The 26,940-nt window shown below is 41.9% G+C and overlaps 1 protein-coding gene across 2 annotated transcripts in view; it reads right to left on the reverse strand.

Annotated features, from left to right (window-relative positions):
• The window catches only part of tnrc6a (trinucleotide repeat containing adaptor 6A), a 39,221-nt gene that overhangs the window by 7,395 nt on the left and 4,886 nt on the right, over nucleotides 1–26,940 (reverse strand). The window contains exons 3-24 of one of the 2 annotated variants that reach the window (XM_014982657.2): nucleotides 25,486–25,584; nucleotides 16,855–17,164; nucleotides 15,897–15,944; nucleotides 10,459–12,441; nucleotides 10,192–10,366; nucleotides 9,236–9,705; nucleotides 8,988–9,119; nucleotides 8,509–8,661; nucleotides 6,161–6,349; nucleotides 5,909–6,069; nucleotides 5,714–5,788; nucleotides 4,807–4,971; nucleotides 4,160–4,303; nucleotides 3,804–3,923; nucleotides 2,696–2,821; nucleotides 2,507–2,584; nucleotides 2,286–2,427; nucleotides 1,528–1,677; nucleotides 1,257–1,427; nucleotides 1,032–1,172; nucleotides 445–552; nucleotides 85–315 (exon numbers count right to left, since the gene is read on the reverse strand). In XM_014982657.2, the coding sequence (XP_014838143.2) occupies nucleotides 85–315; nucleotides 445–552; nucleotides 1,032–1,172; nucleotides 1,257–1,427; nucleotides 1,528–1,677; nucleotides 2,286–2,427; nucleotides 2,507–2,584; nucleotides 2,696–2,821; nucleotides 3,804–3,923; nucleotides 4,160–4,303; nucleotides 4,807–4,971; nucleotides 5,714–5,788; nucleotides 5,909–6,069; nucleotides 6,161–6,349; nucleotides 8,509–8,661; nucleotides 8,988–9,119; nucleotides 9,236–9,705; nucleotides 10,192–10,366; nucleotides 10,459–12,441; nucleotides 15,897–15,942 (4,960 nt within the window). In that variant the 5' untranslated portion in view covers nucleotides 15,943–15,944; nucleotides 16,855–17,164; nucleotides 25,486–25,584. The remainder of the gene's footprint in view (nucleotides 1–84; nucleotides 316–444; nucleotides 553–1,031; nucleotides 1,173–1,256; nucleotides 1,428–1,527; nucleotides 1,678–2,285; nucleotides 2,428–2,506; nucleotides 2,585–2,695; nucleotides 2,822–3,803; nucleotides 3,924–4,159; nucleotides 4,304–4,806; nucleotides 4,972–5,713; nucleotides 5,789–5,908; nucleotides 6,070–6,160; nucleotides 6,350–8,508; nucleotides 8,662–8,987; nucleotides 9,120–9,235; nucleotides 9,706–10,191; nucleotides 10,367–10,458; nucleotides 12,442–15,896; nucleotides 15,945–16,854; nucleotides 17,165–25,485; nucleotides 25,585–26,940) is intronic. The other variant, XM_088008227.1, reaches the window with a different exon arrangement.

Raw genomic sequence — 26,940 nt, forward strand, 5'->3', positions numbered from 1 at the left:
TTTAAAAAAAGCAGAGAGAGAGACATCTCACCCTGTAAAATTATTTATAATAGTAAAATTATAGAAACACCCATGCTGTCTCACCGGGCGTGTATCTGGACTCGGAGGAGCTCCAGCCCCCCAGCCTCAGGGCAGAGCCGTCCCAGCTGGAGGAGGCGGGGCTGGGCTTCTGGCTGGTGAGGCCGGGCGGTGGTCTGGAGGGGGCTGCTACTGGCAGCGGCTTAGGAGACAGGGGGACCTTCCAAAGCTCATGGGCTAAAGAGGAGTTGGACACAGAACCGCCGCCAGGAGACCACTTTGACTCACTGGGTCTAGCTGCAAGGGGGGGAGACGGAGTTTGATTTTATTTAGGAAATGTAAAACTGTGGATCCATGGAGAGAGTATATTTACAGAAAGACGGGTTGATTTAGAGCCACGACGTGATTCCTGAGTGTGAAACGTACCTGAAGTGCTTTGTGCTGTACTGGTGAGGGAACCGCTGTGGCTGGAGGCACGAATGGATGACCAGGCACTGTTAGAAGGCATCGTGGTGTTCAGTGATGAGGATGGCCCTGGGAAACCATAGCAACAGCGTTATTTCTATTGCGTCGTCTCTTATCTAAAGGAGTGCAAAGCTTGGAGTTTCTGGTGAGTCACCAATCTTTAACGAAAAACCTGATTTGCCAATTCCGGTTTTGGTGGATGCCATTTGTTTTTGTCTAGAAAGTCGCTAAATTGGCAACAGTGGGTTGACTTTTGTTAACCGCGTAGGTGCAGACGTGACCTGGTGGGCGGGTCAGTCAGTCCTCTCTCACAGCAGAGAAAAAAGGAGATCGTGGCTCATTCTCAGACCTATGCAGCGGTAGACAAGGTCAGTTTCTCAAGTATTGGTCGATCGCCGATCTCTCAAGGTTAAGAAAATAGGGGCCAATTTATTGGCTGACTTGACTCCTCCGAGTTCCCTTATTTACTAAACTTAGAATCACATCTTCACATTTGAAGCGAGGTAGTATGACGGGGCAACATTTTAAAGACGTTTTGTGTGGCCTACCGTTGTTCCTGTCCCTGAGGAGGTCTGTGTCGCGGACGGTGTTGATGGAAAGGTTGTTGATGACACTACCAGGGGTCACGTAAGGGTCAGTCTCGGGGTCGATGTTGGGGTAACCTTTCCAAGGCTCCCCGGGCCGGAACTCTGCAGATAGTCGTCCGCAATTATTAGCGGTCATTCCAAAGAAACCATTTAAAAAGGAGTTTCCTAGGTTGACGGGGCATCTACCTGGGGGCCAGGTGACAGTATTTCCATGGGGAGGAGGGGAGTTGGCACGGGGTGGCCAGCCATCCCCCACAGAGCCCATTGATTGACCAGGAGGGCTCAGGGGAGACGGGCCGGGAGACAGGAAATCACAGAAAGGAGAGTCGTCCAGACGGAGTCCAGACGACATAGCACCTGTAGGATGAAACCTCAGGCTTAGAGACGCAAACAAGTCGACAAGCAGACAGCAGTTTTTTGTTTCAATGTGCTGTTACTAAATGCACTTAAGGAGTACCAGGTTTACTGTTCTGCTCCAGGGGGTCAGCAGCCCAAAGTTTCCTCAGTCTGGACTGCGGCAGCTCTTTGTAGTTCACAGCTCCTCCGCCACTGCTGCTTCCACCCCCAACACCCATGTCCAGGGTTACATTCTGGTTAGAGTTCAAGCCTGATGGCAAGAGACGGAGGCAGAGGTCAGGAACAGCGGGAGTACCATCAGCTTAATGAAAAGTATTCACACCATTTAAACTTCTTCACATTTTTTTTACGGAACAACCACAAACCTCATTGCTGAACTGAGAAACATGGAATGAATTAGTTTCAGTCGATCCGAGTCGGATCTTTGCAGAACTTTCAGTCACTAGAAATGAGTCTGTTGGAATATTTTTGCCCACTTCTGTTTGCTAAAACAAGGTTTCCCTCAGGAAACCTGCTCAGCACGGTGGTAGTCCACCAGCGGCCCAAAGTGCATCAACTATAAACCTAGCTTAATCCGTCTAAAACCCTATCTAACATAAATGACGCTTCACCTGCCCGCCAGGCTTATGGTACACTAGGAGAACCCTGCTAATAAAGCTCAAGCTCAGTCAGATGAGATTAAGATTACATAGCATCTGAACATCAGTTTTCATATCTCATTGCCAACAACAGGTAAGATTTCTTATCGGTCCCTTTCCTTCTTCACCCATACTTTAGTAAATCGTGAATAAAATTACGTCAACCCCATTTGAAATTCGAGAAACTGCGTCTGGTGATTTAGACTAGGAGTCGACATACCAAAGGAGAAGTTGCCAAAGGAGCCGATGGAGGAAGCGTCCTTCTGCAGGTCTGGGGTGTTTTGGGACAAGTAGTTGTCGGGATACGGTTTGAGTTGCCGAGGAGGCTGCATCATTGATGGAGACGAACCAATGGGACGCGTCTGTGGAGAGGAGGAGGAAGGAAGCGACATTTTACCTATATCTGGTGGAAGTTGGCTTGAAATTAGGAAACCAACTCACCTGTTCAGTCTGACGACCCACGGGCATGGCCCTCTGGCTTTGAACCTTTTGCTGCTGCTGATGCTGAAAGAGAAGACGCTGCAGACAGACGACGGAGTCAAAACGCAGAACGAGAATCACGACGACCCTTTTAATGACAGTTCTCGCATTTTAACTAAGCCGGGTCTGTGCAAGCCTCCACTGTCATACCTGTAACTGGCTGAGCTGGTTGAGCTGGTTGAGCTGGGAGAGTTGGTTGAGCACAGCCACCTGCTGACCAAACAGAGGGTTCAATCCACTGTTAGCTCCTGGGTACTTCAGCAGAGAGGGAGGGACCTGGACCAACAGAGACGGATGCAGGTTTAAGTTAAGATCTGCCGTCTTTGGAAGATGAAATGAGGAAGAACACCAGGATGTTCTTCCTCAAAGTGAAGCTTGTGACGCCATTTGCTGAATTAAGCTCTGACTGGATATAAAGGCTGCATTGTCTTTATTTGAGACGCAATTTAAGTAAACAAAGCAAGTAGTTCTTCAGCTTTTGCAATGCTGTCTTGACCATATCAACGAATATATTTAGATGGAAATTAGCTACAATAAAATGGTATAATCTGGAGACAGAAAAATAAGCATGAAGTTTGGTCAATAAAGGTAATTTTTCATACTGCAACTGGTAATTTAACGATACATTTAAAATGTTCATACTGAGCAAAATTTTATCACAAAACTCCAATAATAATAAACACATAAATAAATTATAATGAAAACTATCAATATAAATATATACAATAAAGATGAATGGGAGCTTATTAGTCTTATGCCAACAGCAGGAGAAAATGAGAATTTGTTCTCAATCAACCCACCAAAAATAAAGGAAAAATTAAGGGAAAAAATAACTAAAATATTTGATCATTTACAGTTTTATACTTGAATCTGGACTTGGTTTGACTGTTTGAAACAAAATTGTTTTGGTTTCTCCCCCACAACTGTAAAAATGTTTTCCACAAAATGTTTTCCATCTTGATCCAAATATTTTCCATGAAATTAGTGGGAATTTTGGCGTCGCATTTTTCTAATTTCTTGCAGATATTTCAAGCACTAGCTAAAAGATTTGTACAAAACCTTCATGCAATTCCAAAATTCAACAAGTTTGTTCAGTTTTGTTGTTTATTCTCCAAAAATAAAGGATAGAAAAGTAAAAATTTCTGGCAGGTTTCAAAAGAGCCCAAGAGTTTCAAAGAAATGAAAACAAATTGTTTAAAAACAGTTGCTGAATGCCACATGATTATAATATAATTACTGCATTGTTAGTTTGGTCTACCTGAGAGGGCAGGATGGTCGGAGGCACTTGGTTGCGAAGATTGGGTTGAGGTGGGGGCTGGGACTGGGGGCCTCCTCGGCCCTGTGCTACGCTGCTGCCACCCAACATGGGATTTACATTCTGAGGAGGAAAAAGAAAGAAAAAAATAAACCATTTCATATGAAGTTATTTAAACAACCAAGATGCAACAAGAGAAACAACCAACCACATGCTTTTTTAACAGTTTAAGGTCTAAGATTTAATAAATGTCAGGAATGTGTTGGACAATATGCCACAACGCCAGCCACGTAATCTGAAAGCTCAAAATAATAAAAAAAAACCCCGACAACAACCACTCGTCATCCTTCCACACTCACCTGCGGAGCGGCCCCAGAACTAGAGTGGGAAGGGGATGGCCCAGAGTTGAAACAGGGGATAGGCTGAGCAGAATTGCTAGGGGAAAGGCTCATGCTTTGATTGGAGGAGAGCTCATCAGAAGCAGGGCTATCATAAGCGGAAAGCTGCAGAAACAAAGGCCCGGCGCGCACAGCACATGGACGGCAAGCACAGAGGGACAGGAAGCACGTCAGCAGCCAAATAAGCACAGAGAGGGAAGGGAAGAAAAGAGACAAAGTAATTAATTTTGCATAATGAGGAGGGTGAAAAGAGAAAATTCTGGGTGCGAGAGAAAAGTGCAGCGAAGCACAAACAGATTTAAGATTGAGTCGAAGCGCGACAGAAAAACGGACCTGAAAATTTTAACTAAAAAGAAAAGCCTGAACTTCGCGGCAATCTGGTCAAACTGCTTATGAGAGGCAATTTAATCAAGTCAAATACATGAAAAAAAATTACAAGTAATGCTGCGCAGCAACTGAGAAGAGCTCATTAAAAAAAAAAAAAAAAAAACAGTGCAGACATGCAGCGTGTCAGAACAACCACTGAGGGGCAGAAGAGAGCAAAGAAAGCAACAGCTAAGCAGACGATCCTCCCCTCTAAAGGCTTCATAGCTGAAGCTGCTGCGTACCTTGTCAAGGTAAGGACGATCTACGACAGAGTCCTTGTGATACTGGTGTCGAGAAACTGGGTTCTTCCCCATGACGCCGTTGTAGTCCCCCATGCTGCTCATGTCCATACGTTTGTCCGTCCCCATGCCTGATCCTGGCTTCATGGACTCGTCAGGAGAGTCCCTCTGCAAAGGCAAGAAGATCTAGATTTACTGACATTGTTTGAGGAATATGATCAGGAATTTATGCACAGAAAGGCATACAAGTTGCATCTCCTATTGATAATATCCCTGAAAATCTTTGTATTCCCCCCCCCCCCATTTCCTACATAAAAAAAGTTGAGCCTCTCCACTCTGCTTCCAGGGTCAGACCTTGATTTCCAAATGAAGTGCAAAGTTTAAATTTAATCTAAAGAGATGAAATTAAAAGAGTCCTTTATCTCTTTAGCAACAGGTAACCTCTGACATCACCTCTGGTCCAGGAATGCAGCAGCTGCTGTAGATGCGTGTCTGCGGCTCTTAAAGGAATAAAATCTACAAACTCCTAAGTGGGCGTTTCCTTCACATTCCCATCGAGACTGAATAAGTTTGTACAAGTTATTCTACCAGTTTTACTTTCCACTAAACTTTCCATTTATATGCTGAAAATGCAGCAATCTGAACAACTAGCTTCATTCTGTGCAGCCCATGATATCTCTGGACTGTGTACTTGTGTGTGTGTGTATGTGATATATATATATATATATATATATATATATATATCTAATTACTGAAATCAATTACATTTTTTAAAGTTCTTCAAAATATACCTGTATTTTAAGCATGTTTTTCCACTCATCTCCTCAGTGTCCGAGTTGTACTAACGATGTGAGATTATTGAAACATTCAAACAGAAACTGAACTTTGAGCAGAACAGGATGAAGCTTACAGAGAAAGACATGCTGCTGAACTGGGTGATAAATGGTTTCCAATGGTCGTCCTGCTTGTTGACTGGTTTGTTCATCTGAAACACAGATTTAAAAAAAGAAAGAGAGACTCTTAGTTTGTCAACAAAAAAGAGGGGAGGGGGAAATCTAAGTACTTCTGCCTTTTTTAATATAACTGTGTGTTTAATTGGTCAGACCTTGTTGGGGCCTTTTTGCTTGTAGTTCCACGTGTTCTGGTCATGAGACCGGCTGTCCTGTTGGTTGTTGCTCCACATCCCAATCTCCACCTCCTCCTCCTGGTCCCAGCTGTTGCTCATGGACACGTCCTCACTACCCCACGTCTCCATAGGCTTGGGACCTGCAGATATTAAGGAAAGACGTTAAAAGACAAGAAAACAAAAGCAGGCGGTGCAGTACGTATGCGAGGTCAAAACCTGCCGTCCACTTACCAGACTTGTGCTGGTTGCCCCATCCTGACCCAGATTCTCTGACGTCCTTGTTGGGTTCGTCCCAGCCAGCGCTGGTGTCCATGGGCTTCCCCCAGGCAGATGTCCCGTTGTCCACCGTCACAGGTGGACCAGCTGAAGGTTCCCCCCATGAGGAAGACTCCTTCTGCTGAGAGTAGGGCTCTCCCCAGCCTGCAGAAGTGGAGGACACCATATGAGCCGCTGTGTAATTGAAGTGTCCCCTTCAGTAGCTGAGACATTGTTGGCTTTCGGAAGCATTTCTCTTTTCTTAAATACAGGGAGCCTCTGCAATCAGTCAAACCTCTGGTGTTTAGACACCTCTTTTAGTCTGCTTTGACTAAGAAAAGGTTACGCCAATGCCAGCTTGATTAAGCAAGTGTTTATTTAGATGTTTAGCCTTTATATAGTGAGAAACATGTTCAGAAGGCTCTTGTTACAGCTGACCCCTCAGACCTGCAGCTTTCTCCTTCTGCAGGAGGAGTTTGGGGGGAATGCCAGGGAGGGCTTCTTATAAAAATAGGACTGACCACGGGGTAGCCAGAGGTTTCAAAGGTCCTCTGGTAAATGTGCATACAGTTGTAAACTTGCATAAAGGACAAAACTTGAAATTGATTGACACCAGAGATGGGTATCGTATCGTTCATCATTTATCATGATACATTTCACCACGATACATTCCAATTAATGTTTATAAAATCAAAAAAATGTCCGGCTCATCGGCAATGCGACATGCATATTGTGTTGAGATATAATATGCACGCCTTGTAGCAGAATATTAAAAATGTCCAAGTCAAAATCCGCTATTTTGATTGTTAAGCTTTCAATTCATTACAAAACAACTCAATTTAACAGCAGTCAGAATTTGAGGTGGTTGTCACATTCGAGTCCATTTAAACCAGTTTCAGCAGATGTCACAAACTCAAATGTAAGACCTTTGACACCATCGTGAATTTAATTTAAGACCCATTATCTCCAAAAACATGCACAGACTTCGTCCAGTAAATTGCTGATGAATGTGCACTTTCCAATGATGGACGCAAAAAAAGCTAGCTAGCAAGAGAAGGTTAGCAGTGAGTCGCAGGACGTAGTGAAGATGTCTGCATGTAACCAAGACTTTTGCCTGACAGGAAAATCCCACAAGGAATAAAAAAGAAAAAAATAGACTATGCAACATTAAATAGTCCTACCAAGACAACATTTAAGATTCGTAATTAATATATATAAACCCAACTGTTTTTTTTTAATTTATTTATTTATGTAGGACTTTTTAGGTACATTAACTTAAGACTTTTTAAGGATGCGCAGACACCCTGTAAACAGTCCTGCCCATGTATTCTACCCATCTTGTAGCTTTTTAGGAACTTTAAACATCTGGGTAAAAAAAAAAAGCATCCCCACATCATGAGGCTGTTAGCATCTATCATTTTATTTCTAAAAATCTAAATTGTTTTTCACCACTTTGCAATTGTGCAAAACATTGTGATGCTCTATTCCCTATCATGCAAAAATATCTTAATGTTTATGAAAAATATGACAAATGCAGCTATGAATATGTGCAAAACACAGAGGTTGTTATAGTTGGTTCACTGCACAAGGACGTGTGAATGGGCTTAACACCCTATTTGTGCATTTCTCTTTCTCAGGCCCTTTCTGCAGAATAGCTGCCTTACACTGAAAACATTCCCATTACCAACGCAGAAGACCTCCTCCTTTGCCATTCATGTTCTCTCTTGCTCTTTTCTACTTCAACTCAACAAAAGTGAACGTGCAGAATTGGTGGGTGAACAAAAAAAACTAAAGAAAGGAAGAAGAAGAGGTGAATGAGAAAAAAAAAAATGATGCTCTTAGCATTCCAGAGAGATGACTCAACCAGCTTTGGAAAAAGCTCTCAGCTCAGACAACACAGTAGGAGGACTGAGAAAGGTTTCTACTGGCTCAGTTTTTACCCATGCAGCTCTGAAAACCCATGCATGTGTTAATTGTGAGCATCTGCACAAATAACACATTTTAATTCAGAATACAACTGCTCACTCAATGTGGTATATTTACCTAAAAGTTGAAACGTGAATGCATGATCTGCTTTGAGATTACTTCATGAGATTTAATATATCCAAGTCTCATAACTTACATATACTAGGTAAGGTAGTATAACTTTTATTTTTTTATTTAATGTAAAAACAGAAATATCTGTGATGTTTTGGATTTATCTATTCACTCTCTGTAATGAAATGTCAGCCTGTCAAGAGTTTTCCTCTATTATATAAACAGACATTTAAATACACAGTGAAAAAGGTCATTCGTATTCGCAACTTAATATGTTTGCAACCTACTTGAAGTGGAGGTTTTGTCCTGGTTGACGTGCTGCACAGGCGGCATTGAGCTGTGTGCTGGGTGGGGTTTATTCTGAGAGGGCGGGGCCATGGGCTCCGGATCCGACTGAGTGGTCCTGCTCCACATGTTGACAGCGCCTCCGCTGTATTTACCTGTGAAAAGTTTGCAACATTCTTAAAAATAGCATGTTTTTATTTTTCAGGCACAAATATGCAAGGACATTTTGGGATATTTCTTTTTTCAATGAGCCTACTCATTGAAAAAAAAAAAAAATTCTGTATAATTCTTTGAATACAAATATGCTACTTTGGTGTAATCGTGACCTAACATAGTGCAAATCTGGCAGCTTCATGTCTGTCACTTTGCAATAGAAAACGATTTCCATTCATACTCTTAAGTGCTCAGTTGTTAGTTGCCTTTAACGGTTTAATGTAAAATCAGTCTTTTTAAAGATATTAGTATTGGAATGGGTCGTTACCAGGATCTCCCCACGCTGCAGTTCCGTCATCAATCTCCATCCTCCGACGGATGGACTCTGGAGAAGGTTCCTCCCACCCAGTTGCAATGTTCTCCTTCTGGCCTACAGCAGGCATTGGGCCACCAAGCCAGCCTGAAATAACAAAACCATGACATAAGCTCGATTATTCCTCTCAAAACGCTTCACTGTAAACACATTCAGTTCAGCTATGATCAATTCTAGCTATGATAAACCCCTCTGATCCCTACCTGTGGGTTTGCTGGAACCCTGGTTGCCCCTGGACATGCTGGATTCAGGACCTTTACTCCATTCGTTAGAAGGTTTAGTGTTGGCGTCCCCCCAGTTCTGAGCTCCATGGTTGTTCTTCCCTGGCTCACCCCAGCCTTGGCTGCTACTTTGAGGGTTGGGCTTGTGGACCGGGTCTCCCCAGTTGGAACTGGGGTTTGGAGTGCTCTGGTCAGGAGTATTTGATCCTCCGCTGCCTACCCAGGTGCTGCTGCTGCTGGTGGTCCGGCTCGGCTCGCTCCAACATCCGGAGCCGGAGCGGTCGCTGTCGCTGTCCCAGCCCACTGAGCTGGCGCCCTTCTGAGGTTCCCCCCAGTGGTTGCTGGCTCCTGTTCTGGTGCCGTCGCCACCGCTGCCCCATCCCTCGCTACCGTTTCCACTGTTGGACCCCCAACCCTGCTGCATTTTGGGTGTATTAGTCCATGTCATTGACCTAAAGGGGGGGTAAAGGTTGGTAAATTGTAAATACACACTGGAAAAACAAAAAATATAATAAAATTGTTATAAGCGTGGTTGAGAGAACATTCAGAGAGAAAATGTGATTATTAATATAAAGGAATACCAGAATTTAAAGGTTTTATTAAAAAAATAAGCAACAACTGGCTCTACTTCCAATGCATTTTGATACATGCTGAACAAATATTATGGTATGAATATACCAATTTAATTCTGGTAACAAGCTATCAGCTGGTTAATAAGTCTGGCTTAACAGATATTCTAATCATACACCTATGAATGATGGCTGCCGCTCATTTTTTCTTTCAGCCAGCTGAGCAGCAGCAAGAGGTGGGAGTTGCAAAGCAAAATTAGCAACTTTCTGTTTTACTATGACCTTGTTAAACCATTAAAAATTTGTTCTAAGAAACTCTCAGAGTAACTTTTTAGCTTGCATGTAGCTGGAAAGTTGGGCAATGCTCACCTGTCCTCTTTAACGTTGTTGTTGTTCCAGGTGTTGCTGCTGTTACCGCCCTTGTAACTGGATCCATCATCCCAGCCACTTCTTCCTTTACTGTCCCAACCTGATGTTTGTTTCTGCTCTCCCCAGCCAGAGCCTCCACTATCAGGGCCTGAGCTGCTTGGCCCAACCCCCCAACCTGCAAGCACATCCAAGACACAATGATCAACTTTCCTTCTTGATGTTTTATAGTAGGAACAGTAGGTTTATGTTGAATATTTCAGCTCCTACCTCCAGAGGTCTGGGAGGGAGCTGCCGACGTTGCTGTGCCCCAGCTGGAACCCCCGCTGCTCTGCTTTCTTTCATCCCCTTTAGGACCCTGATTGACCGAGGGAGAGTTGACGTCCCAAGCGGTGTTCTGCCGTATGGGCGTTTGTCCCCATCCAGTGTTGGAAAGAACCCTCGGGTCCACATCGGCCCGGGTTATGGCTGGCGTCATCGACGGGGTATGGTTGCCTTTCCTGCGGTTTCCTCCTTTAGACTGGTTGACGTCTCTGTCTGAGCTGGATCGACCTCCGGAGCTTTCACAACTTCCTTCGCTTCCTCCGGAGCAGCCCCAGCCTCCAGTGACTCCTCCCAGGCCCTGACTCCCGCCGCCTGCTCCTCCCATACCCATAGCGTCATCCTCGAGGCTCTTCCACCCATTGTTGGGAGAACTTCCTTTCTGAATTCCTGCGTCTGAACTGTTGCCAGTCGTCGCCGATCCCCATTCTCCGTTTGACATTTTGCTATTCGAGGTGGAAGAAGACGATGACGACGACGAGGAAGAGGAGGATGCGCTGCTCCCCCACGGGCGAGGGATCCCTGCTGGAGGGCCCACAGTAGTTTGGTTTCCACTTCCAGGCGCTTGGCCTGTAGAGCCTGGGATTTGATTAGGGCCAACGCTCCAGGACAAGTTACTTTGAGGCTGGTTCGGGGTGTTGGTGGGCCCTTGGTCCGACCGTGGGGCCCCAGTGTTATTGTGGTTATTATTACTCTTAAAAGCAGCAGTAGAGGAGTTCTGGGAGTTCACAGTGTCTACATTAAGGGGGCCTTTGTCTACAGGGTAGGTAGCTGCGCCCCAAGGCGTACCAAAAGCCCCAGTACCTCCTGATTCTCCTTGAGGGTGCTGGGGAGCTAATGAGGGGCTTCCATTGGCCAGCGGCCCCCCATTTCCTCCTCCAATGGAGCCCCAGGAACGCTCCCCGCTGAGCAGGGGTGAGGCGGTAGAGTCTGGTGGACTAGAGGTCATTGTGGCGTTAGTAGTAGTAGTAGTATTCATCAGGATAGTGTTATTTGGTCCATTGGGTTCAGTGTTAAGGTTGCTAGGCAGCAGACCGCCATTGCCACTGTTGCTGCCTCCTAACACCTTGCTGCTCGATGTACCATTATTCACCTCAGTGTCTTCCATCATACTGCTGCTGTCTGGAGCTGCCATGCCCCCCCAGGCCATTAAGGGCCCCTGGTGAGGAACCACACCCAGTTTGGAAGTCATCCCGTGAGCCTGTGGAGGCCTTTGGCCCTGGCACACCGGGTTTGGGGTTGGATTCTGTGGCCAGGCACCGTGGTTGGCATTTGGATTTAAAATGTTTGGGTTTGACCCTCCATTTATATAAGAGTTGCTTCCACCGATGGTGTTCATGTTGCTGCCTGACTGGGAGCCCCATACACCACTACTGCCAAATAGCTTGTTGTTGTGGTTACTCATATTATTGCTGCCAATACTGCTGGACCCAGCCATGGAGTAGTGTGAGGATCCGGTGATATTGTTTTCGTTATTTGCGTTGCTTAAGGTTCCGATGCCTCCGACCTGACAAATGTTGCTGTCTCCGTTCACGCCGACACCAACCATCATGGTGGATGTCAGGGAGGAGGGGGAAGAAGCTGTGGAGGACACGGAGGAAGAAGTGTTGGCTGACATCATCATCACTGTAGTCGCAGCAAGGCCGAGGTTCTTCTCTGAACCGACTGAAGAGTTAGAATCTGCATCCATGCATTCTGATGCCAACTCCGGATCGGACCCTGAACCACAGCCAGAGGAGGATGAGGAGCAAGAAAATGAAGAGGAGGAGGGAGGCCACACAGAGGAGCTGGGTGAACAAGTGTTGTTGGATTTGTCGGAACTCCCGTCACCTAGGACTTTGCTCCAGTTGCTGTTACCATCACTGCTGCACGGGGAGCCAGAGGACCAGGGGGGAGGTTCATACTGGGAGTCCAAGCCAGGATGCTCCAAACCTGCGGAGAACAGGATGGGACGCTGTTGAGAGTTGAGCGTAGAAGCAGCTGCAAAAAATGCTAATCTATCCATCCTGAAGCCAGAACTGGTTCGTGAAAGACCTAAAATGAAGTCTAGTTAAAGTTTTACTCCGCTATAGGAGGGTCACTCCAAGGTGGTTACAAATTGTCCAAAAGGCCTGAGGACTAAGTTGATTTCAACCCCTTTCCACCTCGATACTTTCAGGAAGGGACTTTAATAATCCAATAAGTTTCTAGCTGGAGTTCAATAAACTGGTTTAGGGCTGCAAATGTCACATGATCTTTTGGAGAGAAAAAAAAAGACAACTTGTAATTTTTGATGTAAAAAATTTGTTGTCATTATTGAAAACCTAAACTTTTACTTCTATTTTCAGGTTTTAGAGGGAAAAAAAACTTTTGAATGAATACATTTTAAAATGGTGCTTTAAAGAAAAAATGATCTAAAAATTAGTTGATGGTATTTTTGTATTTTATTGTGGAAATTCAATAATGAAAATCTGCTAAAACCTTTATTTGAAATTATAGTTATTAAAATCTAAAGACAAAGTCATCAAGAGCCTGGAAGCTGCAGATCCCTGGTCCAGCGTTTCAATTTAAAACAATATTAAAATAGTATTATAATAGTAGCTCTGTAAAAGATGTTTACCAAACATTGCTTCCCAGGCTTCAGTTATTACATTAATAAGATTTGTTTAATCATGGTACAAACTCTGCGACTGATCTCTCACTGACGACCCGATGCCAGTTCCTCCCAAAACAACATCCAACTGTACGGGTAGTCCATTACGCCACAAAAGTAGAGAAACAGACCTCCATTAATACTACAAACATCGGTTTGGTGTATTAAGTCCGTTAGATGGTTTTTATTTAACTCCTCATTCACAATCTTTATATTTTGCCATTTTGTCCAATCGTTAATTTGCCAACTGTTCTGAATGCCATTGCTGCCAAAACTAAGCCTGGACACAGCTGCCACCATTTTGTCTCCACAGCAGGACACAAAAGCATGCCAAAGCTATTAAAGAAGATTCAGTGAGGCAGGCGACTGGCTGCTGACGAGGCGTTGGAGGGCATAGGAAGGATGCCAACAGCATGAGGAAAAAGAAGTTGGCAAGGGGGAGGAAATGAAGGCATCTAAGATTGAAATCAACAGCATTCAGATCTGGCATGTTTCTAAAATTAGATTTCAGACTGCGTCCAGTTATCCCCCTCCTTCACCGTTAAACACCCATTCTGTCACTGTGGCGTCTGCCTAAATCTTCAGGAGGCATATTCACTGTAGTAATTCTGTCATGTTGCATCAGTATGTGGTTCTCACAGCAGGAAATAAAAGTTTGACACCAAAACCAAAGCACAATGAACCCCAATTATTTGACTATTGTGTTAAAAAAAAAAGCAATCAAGAGAATATTTGATGCAACATTTACATTTTCAATCACAACTCAAAAGACAGAGGTGGTCTGTTTTAATGGCTAACAGGACAAAACTTGGGTTAGTAATGCCATTTCAAAACGAAAGCATCTAATGCAGCCTCTCAGACGCTGCAGGCACAAACAGGAAGTGTTCAGAATGACGTGGTTCCTCTTGTCAGATTTTTTTAACCTTCTCTTTTCGCTAAACCTGGCAGGAAAGCCAAATAATAATGCAAGGCATACTATCAATTAAACAATTCTCTATTGAAATTGTCACCTGAGATGCAACTTCCTGCTAACCTTCACAATAAAACCAAGAATGAAATGTATGTAGTTTATTATAAAGGCATTTAAAATTTTGTCTCGTTCCATTTGTAAGACGAAATTACATATTAGTATTATTATTCTACCAGCTTCCAATAATCTGTTTTACAAAAAAATAGTGATTTCAACTGGTGTCTGTGACATTTTGTTTGTTGTTGTTGGTGAAGAAGGTTCCTAAACCACAAAGACAGTTTAATGAAGCCAAGTGCTGTAGCTGATGCAGCATGTCAACAGGACTGGCTACAAGTCAGCTAAACACAACCAGATATCTGAATGTTTTCCTTTAAACAATCTTCACTTCTAAAGCCTCCATCTGGAAAAACAAAAAATATTGTCCCCATCCAGCGTATCTTACAATGTTTGCCTGATCTTTCCTTGCACCCTGCAACATTCCCTTCCTCTCCCATTTATCTCCATCCCACCGAGAAGCAATGAACACAATGCACCTTCCATCAAGGTCAAGACCCGGTCTCACAATTTTTTAAAGCAAATAGGGCTGAAACGATTCCTCGAATGATTCGAGTACCTCGATTACTAAAATTCCTCGAGGAAAATTTACCTGCCTCGAAGCTTCGTTAATTTATGTTTTATTAGTTAGCGCACCGTGTTCCGGCCGGGACTTCATTTGCGTTGCGCGGAGCTCTCACTTCCGCCTCTGAGTTGTTGACAAAAGCTAAGTCTCAGCGGCATAAAGTCCAATCTTCAAGATTGGCCCGTGGGGATTTTATTGATTGATGATAATGCCCGACTTTTTATCGTTTTTGGGGAACCAATAAGCATCCTTAAAATGACTGGGGAATGCCTGGAGTACGGCAGCATTTCTCCTCCGGGGCTGCTGGTTGAAAGCGAACGGCGGGAAGAGCGCTGAGGTGAGCGGATAGCCTGAACAGGGCGGGCGGCTGAGTAGCTGATGCTTACCGTGTAAATGTAGCTTTACCGACGAACCGCACAATACATTTCATATCCCGGTCTGAAGGAACGGGTGGCGGAGCGCATCGTACATGGCTGGTAGATGAGTTTCTGAGTGTGACCAGTGAAGGTGTCGTAAATATCCCGTATTGCTTCCCCCCGTGTTCGTCCCCCGGTCTAACGGTTCGTCAGTCCGCTGGTCTATTTCCTCCCCTCCACCCCATCTTACGTTCGTTCATTCGCCCTCTCCTTCCACTCCAGGCGGCATTTCCCGTATTTTCAAACCCAAAGCGTGACAGGTTAGGTGGCAAGGTGAGTTTAATTAATCTATTAAACTCACTGAAGATGAATACATAAACTAAAAGCTGGATTGTAGACATTTTTTATAAGCATATTTGTGAGCCTGCCTCTTTGTTATTAAATTCAATATAATTTCAGATTTTTCTATAACTTTTCTTCTAGTTAACTTAGAAAGTGAGCTATTATTGTTACAGGTTAGTTCTCCAAACTACAAAAAAGCAACTGTTAGGGATGCTCAAATATGAAAATTTGGACTGATATTGATATCTGATAGTAACACCGGTATTATGCCAGATTTACCAATATTTCATTTTATTATTATTTTTTTTATCCGATTACTCGATTAATCGTAAGAATAATCGATAGATTACTCGATTACTAAAATATTCGTTTACAACAGCCCTAAAAGCAAACAATCATTATAGGGCATTACAGGACAGAAGGGCATGCAGACAGAGAGTTCAGGAAGAAGCCATAACGTTGTGTCACCTGTTTGATTAGGGGAATGGCTGACGGAATCCCGAATGGGAGCCATGCCTGGAAACAGAAAGCAAAGGATCAGACTTGAAAGGGGACAGAGGCGGAAAACAGAAAAAGGTTTTAGAAATAGTTGAAGCTGAAATGCAATTCAATGAGAATCCAGTAGTGCAGAGCGCTAATGTGGAGAACATTCGAGAGAAGAGAAGCTTGCAGTGTGTTAGTGGCCAGTGTACGCACAAACATTTAGGGCAGCGAGTAACGATTGAAGTAATAAATTCATTATTCTGACAATTAATCGGATTTTAAACAAAAAACATGCATATTCTGCAGATTTTTCATTCATCCACTGAAGATTATTTTATACAATGTTAGAAAAACATTAAAAAGGACAAGAAAAATAAGTTTCTTTTTGTATAAGACAGACATTATACTGCATTTTAATCATTTCAGCCCTACCTATATCTACAGTTATCTTGAGTTAGTCAGATTTCACGACTCATAACGTGTTTTCACTTTTGATGAATTGAGGATCTCTGCAAATCATGAGGTTTTTTTTCTTCATAATCATCATAAAACGCATACTGGTCAACCCATGTATTCCTAAATGCTCAAATCAGTAAAAGCTAATTAGAACATAAACATGTTTATGTAATTGAATAGTTGTAATTATGAGTCAGACATTATTTCACATGCAATCAAAAGAACATATCCCTTTGAGGCAACAGGAGGCTCACTCAAATGGTTAACCGTTTCCCTTACATTACGGTTCTCTCATACCAATTCTTAAAAAATTGGATAATAACAAAAGTGTTTAGTGAGTTAAAGCAAAAGGACCCCTCCGCCACATTCAGATCCATCTAAGTGAACATTTGTCCTCAAGACCGACATCCATGGCAAACAGTGCGTTTATAAAGCCTGGTGTCGCCGTAGGAAAACAGAAAAGCTCCTTCTGCTTCTCACAGTTTACCTTTGAGTGCCACTGCTGGCTGCAGCTCCTGGCTGGACAGGAGGGCGTCCCCGACTTCGGTGGAGAACAAGCGACCGTTGGTTCCCAGGTCGGCAACGGGGAGGTCAGCGGTCAAAGCTTGGTTAAGCGCAGCCTCAAGGGTGTGAGGTGAGGAGGCAGAGCTTGTCAGAGCAGGCAGCAGGCTGATCAGCCCCCCTTGGCATTGCTGAGGACTTTGTGTGTGTGTAGGGGTGTGTGTATGGATGGGGAAGGGGTCTAGGGGGCTGTGGTTTTGATTAAGGTCTCTGTCTTGACCAAGTATGCTCTGGCACTGCGAAAAAGAAGAGAAAAATTGTATTAGTGGTTTTTAAACAACTATATCCAGGGCTTCCCCCAGTGTATTATAAGCCTGGCGGGCCACCAGGCTTTACTTGTGCCCCCCTCCAGGCTAACTACTGCTTATTTATTTAAGTCTTTTTAAAATATTTGCATTTTTAAGACCTTATAGTTGGTGTTCAGGGGTTAATCTTCCAATCTTTCAGTAACATGATTATTAAATTCAAATTTCCCGTCAACTTTAAACATTTTCTGAACTTAAAAACACGACATGTTGCTGGACGAATGACTGCCCCAGCACTAAACCACCAGGCTTAGCAAGTTTTCTGGGGGAAACCTTGTATATCCATAAGCTAAAGCATTTTTAACATTTAACCTGAGATATCACATTAAAACATATTTTAATTTCCCCTTTTCAGAAAGAAAACCAATTCATGAAAACCTGAAAATAATCTAGTATTCAAGAATTGAAGTGTGAAAAAAAACAACAGTCTGGCACCTTTCAGCCACGATCACCACTAACGTCACTGATAAACTATGAGACCAAGAGCAAAAAATGATAAATAAGTTAAAAAGAACGTTAAATAACTCATCTACTGTCAGCTACGACTAGGCCTGTCACGATAACAAATTTTGCTGAGTGATTGTCTAAACAATGATTGCGATAAACGATAATATTGTTTCAAGACCTTTTGACACTGATTTAATGGAAATGCCTAATAATGCATGCTATTTCCTGTCATAGATACACTTTATTTTCAAAAGAACACATAACACTGGAACTGATTAAACAAAACAACCAAAAACAAAAATAAAATGGATTCTCAGTCTCCATTAAAAAAAAAACGTACTTGAATAAAAACTAAACAACACAAAGCCAAAGTGGAAATGAATACTGCATTCAACCAAAAGAGTGCAGATTATGAAGTCTGTATTGCCCTTCAGTAATCTCTAGATTTAAATAGAGAAGATGGGCACATCCGACCACATAATGCAGTAGTTCACACTGCACGATTTTTTGCCCCCATTTTCCCCTTACGACAATCTTAGATCGTTGGCCAATCTAAGATTCTCGCTGGTGATTTCGTAACCGATCATCCTGCAGTGTGTGGTGGGTTACGGTGGATCGTCGTGGTGGAGCTTAACGCTGAATGTGACAGGTAGCCAATCAGAAAGCGCGGATTCTCCTCCGATTTCTGAGGGGAAATTACGAGGGGAAACCCAAACAGCTGACATGGCACAACCCAAAATCCAGACATCGGAGATATGTGTAAACAACATTAATATTTATTTAACATTTCGTGCAAAGAATATAGAAATGACAAGGGGAGGAGTTGGAGCCAAATTGCTACCGCAGTTGATGAACCCGGTAAGTTTTCAGCTGTTCTTCGTTAACGTGACATAAATAGATTACAATGATTTTCATTCAGTCAGGACTTTACGCTGACTCTAGCCACATGCATCACAGGTAGATTCTAGTAAAGCATTGATTAATGCCTGGTTTTAAAATTAGTTAACTGGACTTGTAGTCATTATGTTGGGCTACAAGTCCAAAATAATGGATGTGGCTGGACACCACACAGCACGATCGAACCGTTATACCTAGGATTTCTGTCGGCTCATGTGTGATCTCAGGTTTTGAAAATAGGCCGACAACTCATGTAGCGTGCGCTGGACATTACACTAAGGAAATAGGAAGGGAGGGTCAGTGGAGAGCACCGGAGTTGAGCCTTTTTTCATTCAGTGTCATCAAGAGAAAGAAAAAACGGCAGGAAGAGACGATAAAGCTGATAATTAAAATGAGATCGATAGGTTTAATTTATCGTACAATTAATTGATTTATTGTTTATCGCGACAGGCAGATATACGGCACTACAAAAAAATACAATAAAAAAAAAAAAAAGGATGTATGATCAGTTTGAACAAACAACTGATTTGCATTTGGGTTGAAGATGAACATTTACCATCATCTCAGTATGAAGAGGTAATGCAGCAGACAGTTACAAAACAGGCAAAGCTGGATGTCCGGAGCATGACTGTGCAGGCCCATAAGGAAGCGATTAAAGGTTTTCAGACTTCATAACTCTCACTGTGGATTGAATCAATCCTGTTTGATCTTTCAGGCTGAAAAAAAACTAAGCAGCAACTAGCAGTATTCATCGCCTTTAATTCCCACAAGATAAATGATTGGTATCTCTGTTAACTGTATGGCTTTACCAAGAGCTCATCTTTAACAAGTACAACCTTTTGTTCCTACCTGTATTACAAGCCTGATGGGCCACCAGGCTTTACATGCGCCCCCACCAGGCTAAGCATCGTTTTCTTGAGCTTTTTCATGTTTGCATTTTTTAAAGATTTTTAATGGTACGACATTATTTAAATGTCGTACCATTTCGCAGTTGCTTGCTAGTTGGTGTTCAGACATAGTTATCAAGTGATATTTTAAAATTTCCAGCCAACTTTAAAAAACTTTTAACTCAAACAAACCAATGGATGAATTACTGCCCTACCGCCCCCGTCACCGGGCTGAGCAAGATTTCTGGGGGAAACCCTGCAACATTACAAAACAGCTCTCTGTTCTGCATTTGACCCGCCCTAAATGGTGAAATCATAGCAAAAAGCTTCAGATAGTTAACCATTTATTCATCTACAAAATATATTTTATGCAACAATAAAAATAAGACTCACATAGGATGAAAAAGACCTACAGTTGCTTTTGATCAAACCTGGTTTGTTTCCGCCCATTTGGACTTCAACATCTGAATAAATTCAGTCTTAGTGGCTCTTCAAGAGGCTGTTTTTTATCGACATGGTCTACCTTACACGGTTCTACATTTATTTGACTCAACTGAACAGAAATACAAATGTGCATCTTGCATACATTTTTCAAACACTGGGAGCGCTTCAGGGCAGGTTCAGTCATGTTTACAACAGAGCAGCATGCTATAGGTGGGTTTCAGGGAAATACTTCGGGGGCAGCAATCTGATCAGTGAAATGGAAACAAGTTTTTGGCACAGAGCTTCAAGCTTCAGGCTACAGGAAAACGAAAATAGCCCTAGCTCATACGAACCCTGAAGTAGAGGCGTTGTACAACTTGTTCTGTTGCTCAGAGCAGAGCCACGAACAAAACTCAAGACCCAATTTTTAAGACGTGCCTTCAAAAGGCAGGTCTTTTACCATCTTTGCTGCTATTACTACATGTTAAGTAGAAATTGATTGCATTTTGTTTGGATGAATATTTAAGTTGAGAGAATGGAATAAGAAAAAACCCCAAAAAGACCAAACTGATCACCAAAGACGAGGCGTATCTGAAACCCATTTCAACATCAGTTTCCTATGTAGTTTGATTTTTTTTTTTATGTAATTGCTACCCCAGCTAGCGCCAGCCTGTCTCGTGTTTCGGTCAGCATGCTAGCTGTGACAGCCCCGGATGTTACGCAGCTACTGCCTAAAATTAGTTACTCATTGGGAAACTTTCAACTCGGATATCAAGGACTGGATATGTGGGTCTTGTTCAACCAAAACCAGCCTGTGTTGCCATGTCATGCTTACTGAGGGAGCGCAGCAGAACAAGTTCAGCAAGGCAGGTATCTTAATGAGGCAACAGGACAACACAGAGACCGGCTGCAGGAACTGGTTGGTGGAGTCCATCTGCAGGACTAAGACGCTCGCTGAGAAACTGCGACCTTCAATTTGCACTTAAATACATTATGTATGCAACCTTAAAACGAGTCTCAGCATCAGATTATTCAAAAACATTCTCAGGTTGCTTCTGTTGTCTTGAATTGGATTGTTGTAATTTATTTCAGAAGGGACAATGTGCGTCGCATAATATGCCACAATTAGCCACAAAGGCTAGTTTTCATCTGTAGCCCTTCAGGCCACAACCAATATAAATACAATTAAGGCTGAATTGATTAATTGTGATTAATCTATTACTGAAATAATCGTCATCAGACAGAGACTCCTAAATGTGGCCATTTCCTGAAAGAGGAACACAAAAACATAAACATTTTGCATTCAAGATGAAAAAAAAAAAAAATTGTAAATATCTTTTATATCTTTTTATTTTTAAGCTTCACCCGGTTCAAATTCTCAAAAATAAAAATCTCCAAGCATTAATTCTACATTTATTTCATTAATCTGAATAGCATCTTTTATTATCCAACTATTAATCCAAAAATAATCAGACTAGTAGAAAGTATTTCTTTTCTGCAAACAATCAAACGTACACAAAGGGAATACAATGTTATTGCATTCCGGGCAACTGAATTTTTATTAAAAGTGATTGATTTGCTTATTTACATATTTTAATTTATTTCTATTAATGTGTAACAAGGCTGAAGATATTAAATGAAAAATCTTGAAAATGTGCCAATTTTTTTTTATCCGACTAATCTATTATCCATCATAAACTCACTAAAACAATCATTATATTGAAAGTTGCAGCCCTAAAAACAACACATTACGGTGAAATAAAGAATAACAAAGAGAATGATAAAAAGTGTTTTTTTTTTATATAAATTTAAAAAGAATAAAAAGCAATATATATCTCACCACAATACAAACAATAAGTGAAAAAAGCAGAATGAAAAAAATCTCATGATCAGTGCCTACATATATGAGACCATCAGTCATTATTTTAAGTTTGTAGATGGTTACAGAGATCAACTAAATATTTCAAGGGAATCTTTATGGACATCGCTGATCGTAACTGTATCCTCCAGGCTTAAAAAGCTGTCAGCCTGAAAGGTTTCTGCTGCTTGGTCGGCGCTAACGATTTGTAATAGAGCAAAAACCACAGAACACAGCAAGAAACAAAAAAGGACATGGTGTTGAAGCCAGCTGTAGAAAGAAACATCGCTTCAGGATAAAAGGACCAGTGTTTGGAACGACACGTCTATATTTGCCTCTCTGCCTCTTATTTCTTCTAGACCACAGGTTAGAAAATGGGTGTTCGCTCTTTCTGCCTGTTTGGAGCACACAGGCCTATTTATACATTTCCAGTTCAAATAGCAACCAGTCTGTCCTCCAGCCAACACGATAAGAGAACAAACAAACCCATGTGGACAACCACCGAGTTTGCAGATGCAACACAGCGCAACCTTGTTTGAGCAGCAAAGATAAACTTTTTTTTTTTTTTTTTTTTTGAAATTGCAGCATACAATAAGTGCTGTATAAATAAATACAGTAAAATACAGTGCGGTGAGCAATAACCAATGCCACCAAACCACACATAACCATGAGCCAAAGCCTTATCTTCGCTAGTAATTCTGGGTGAGTCATCAGAACCAAGAGGCTCTGGAAATATTTAAAAAAATGAAGCAGGCATCTCTGTAGCATCTCCATTATTAGGCACACAATAAAACAGAGCTGTGGAATTATTCTTAATGGTCATTTTGTATTTAAATAATGACTTGAATTTATTATTATTATTTTAGAATATTCTGCTTTATTTGCGCGTTGCTGCCTTTTTGAAGGCAGAACCTTGTTTTGAAAAGTCAGTGCAAGTAAAACGTGTCAGAAAGAGAGAAAGGCTCTGTGATAAACTGATTGTATCGATTCAACAAATTTTAATTTTTGGAAAATCCAGATTTTTTTTTTTTTCCCCAGCAACACACTTCTTGGGTTTCCATAGTTCTGAGTGATGTCAGAACGCCCAGGCAGCCATCTTGTTCGACAAGAGTGTTTTACAACTTCTTTTTATTAGGACTTTGAAATCAGGTTAATCAACTACACAACATAATATTAGGACCTCATTACGACTGTTTAATTACAAGAATTATAATATCAGATTAAAGTTATGAGGCGGATGTAGAATTTTATGAGAACTTAAACACAAATAATAAAAGAAATCTGATGTGTTGAACCACATTAAGCTTGAACAGTGATACATTACCAACTATGAGAAAAAGGACAGGAAATTACACTCTGCCATAGTTTCAATAAATGTTTAAGATATTTCACTACTTGTGCTATAATATGACATTAGTTGCTCGTCATTCTCTAGAACTCATTCATCTTGTTATGTAGCTGTTGATATTTTAATACTGAAAATATTTAAGCATTTCCAGACAATTTGATGCTGCTAATGGATCCGTTGTTTTTCTTTTTTTTTTTCAAAACCGTTTGAATTATCCAACTGTTACTATGCAACAGGCCGATTTGAAGCATCACACTTTCTGGCCAAAGAAATTTGCCAACATTGGCATCGAGGCAGAAACAAGCCAAGAATAACTGGTTGAAGAAACTCAAACAAAAATACTCGCTCCGAAGTGTGTTAAGAAATGTGCTAATTAATTTTCCAGTTAGCTCAGCTGTCCTTAGATACATGAAAAGCAACTCATTAAAATATTGTTTGATGGTAAAACTGTAACACAGTAGGGGGGTCATTTTTAGACGTTGATGGCAAGTTTAAGGCGGTAGTGTGATAAAATGTGCATACCGTCACAATGAGAGGCACAAAATGGAGTATTTCCAGACACCTGAATACATTACTTTATTTAAACAGCTAAAGTTTAATACACGCCAATTCAAGTCTTGCACAAAAGTTAAATTCAATTGTGAATATTCAAAATATCTGCTATGTTTCATGAACTTTTATTCAAAGCAACAAAGCAAGTTCTGCATACCCAAAATAGTCCTCCCATTATCTATAGTTCTTGAGTAATTTAACATTTTAAAATGTTATTCTTGAGAAAAATCAGCCTTAAACGCGTTTCCCGGCGCTTAAATCAGCTCTTGTTATGACGACGATGCTTCAACACCACTCCTCATTCCTTTGGGCTTGTCCAAGCAAGATGACATCAGTGTCAAGAGCCGCATGCAAGTCTCCGTCTACAAAGCAAATACCTTTCTGTATGAAACGATACGTCAAGATGAAAGAAACCCCAGGGAAGCACAAGCAACCCGGCGCCATTTTTCAGTAAATGTCAACTTTCCTCAATTCGCCAAAGATAAAAACGGGGAGACTGAACAGAAGCGAACACGGGGCTGCCACTCGTATCAAAACAGCACGACGTGCATGCACTTACATGTGTAGTTTTGTCGTGTGCAGGGGCAGATAAGACTACTTGTCGCAGTTCGCTGCTGTGGGAGTGGGAGGGGGGCGTGGGGGGCTTCAAGAGGCACCCACACAGGGCTGTGAAACGGGGGGAAATGTGCGCAGAAGCACAGACTTCATGTCTTTGGGTATGAGTCATCATCCACTGGGTTGTACATTATTCAGTCATCCATTTGATTTAACAGTAACCTGCCCACCCACATTTCTGCCTCATCTGCTCGGCCAAAAGTTTAAAATTAGTCAGCGTTAATGTTTGTTTTTCATTCTTGAGATATTTTAAACACGGGACCGAGTGGATTTCCTCCCAACTTTTACAGGAATGCTTTAATTGAAATAAATAAACCAACCATCTTTTTGTTTTTTGTACTTAAATTCAGGACACCTGTGTATCATTAGTGTATTTCAACCTATAAAAGCAAAAGTTCAATTTAAAATTTCACCAAATGTTCCTGCAGTGATCAGGCTTCAAAATATGCGAGCGGATGAACTGTTGCGACCCGAGACTGTATGGAAATGAATGAAAACGGGAATGAAAAACAAATCTGCAATTTTCCCCAAACTGGACGATCTTGTTTTTATCTGCCCCATCACCCGAAAAACATCCGTCCACTAAACATCTACAGGTGCGCGCATGCGTGCACATGTGGTTCCCAAAGGCTGTTTCTGTACTGGGAAACAGCCTAGTACAGGAACAGCAGCACAACTCTGACTTGATCTGGAAAACAAGATTTACTATGTAAAACTGCTACAACTTTGTGTTGCAATTATGGAGAATGTCTCAGGTGGGCAGAAATAAATGTATATATATAAAAAAAAAAGTATTATAGCAACATATATGGGCCAAAAATGGAAAGGAAAGCAGAATTAAAAACGCTTCAAGGTCAGAGAAAGTTTCCTTGCTGGAAGTAGCAGTGACAGCTTGCCTTGTAACAGTAGACGAGTCAGTGGAAACTAAGAGCAATCTAAATGGAAAACACTACTGTGTGACATGGCAACGTACACCAGCACAGTCTGAGTAAACACACTCCACTACTGGATCAGAAATACTGCACCACCAATCACAGCGAGCCGCAACTAAAAGGTGTTAAAAAGGTTAGTGTGATCATGCAACGTGAGCATGTTTTGACGTACTTTCTATATCTAATATTCCGTGTGAAGAATCATAAATGTTTAACCTCCCGGTGGTTGAAAAACAACAGTAAAACGGCCTTGACGTGGTGCACAAAACGCAACTTTATTTGCTTCTCCTTACCTTCTGTCCAGTTCTTTATCTCACTGGATTCCTTCCTTTTCAAACTCTCCGTCTCTCTCGCTCTTCCATCCACCGTTTTTCCCTCTCTGGGTGGGTTCCCTGCAGACGACATTAACAAGCTTTACCCTCCGTCGAACGAGATTCATCGTTTTTGATTTTCCTCGTTTCAGTTTTAATTATTTACTCAAGCCGTCGCTACAAGCTAAAAGTTGGGAAGCGAGATCCTGAGAGCTAATAGGTGTGTTGGTGCACTTTGACCTCAAATGACATCCACCGTTAAGTGGCCTGTGAGGTCCAGTTTCGCCCTCTGAGAATGAATGAGTTTAGATGCTCTGGCTCGGGTGGGTGTGCCATTTCGCCGGCAGGAGAAGGCTGCAGGCTAATCCGATAATGAGATTACTGCTCAGCACTTATCTTCGCTTCACCCACACGCTGATAGTAAAACAACTCGGGCACCAAAACCACAACAGTAATTATTATTTGGCATTCATTTAAATTAGCAGAGCGGCTAATTGAAAATAAAAGCCACACGTTGTGTAAAACATATCTATATATAAACGGATTATGAAATTGTAAAGCATCTTTTTTAATAGTCCTGACCTGAAAACTGAACTGCATAATAATAAAAAATTTTAAAATGCCACCTTTAATGTAAACCAGCTCTGACCCAATATGCATGGCCTTCTGGTAGCCTGCCAGCTGATGCATTCTTCATTAGCTCTTTGCACTGCTCCACCATAAAAAAAATCATACAATATGGATGCTATTTGGAGAGGATTGCAGAAATATGTGGGCAGCGTTAAATACGCCAAGTCGGTGCAAAGACAAACTACTCGCATCGCTTTTAAAGTTGTAAAAGCGGGAGTCTGCTTGTGGCTGTGGGAGGTTGTTGCTATTCCTTGCCAAGATCTGGACCGGGAATCTCTTTGGTGTGAAGCGACAATAATCCTCACTGAAGCTTTAATTCTGGTCAACATGTTCTCAATAATCAGTCGGGTTTTTTTCCCCTTAATCAGCTGGAATTCAACCAGATGTGGATTTTTTTTCTTTCACCTCCCCGTTTTCAACCCCCCACCTGAACAGTCACCAACCATTTACTTCCAACCGTGAAGAGTTTCAGTGGGTGGTTTTACATAAGAACAAGTGGGGAGCCCCCCTGCAGTGCATCCATACACATTATAGACGGCGCATGTTTATGAATGGGTCGTCAATCAGCCTTCCCCCAACAAGTACAGTCGAAAGAAGCAAAGCGGGGGAAGCACGGCACTATTATACATGGAGAAATCCATGTACAATATGGCCCATCACTTGGCCATATTGGGGAGATTATTTAAGACCCCAGCAACTAACTAACTGTGATTTAATTGATTTATGTTTAAAGAATGTTTGCTAAAAAACCCTAAAAATAACTTTTTTTTATCTTTTAAATTAAAAAAAATGTTTTTTTAATGTTAG

Source organism: Poecilia mexicana, unplaced genomic scaffold (genome assembly GCF_051168715.1).
Source record: "Poecilia mexicana isolate PSO_F unplaced genomic scaffold, ASM5116871v1 scaffold_8, whole genome shotgun sequence".
NCBI lineage: Eukaryota > Metazoa > Chordata > Actinopteri > Cyprinodontiformes > Poeciliidae > Poecilia > Poecilia mexicana.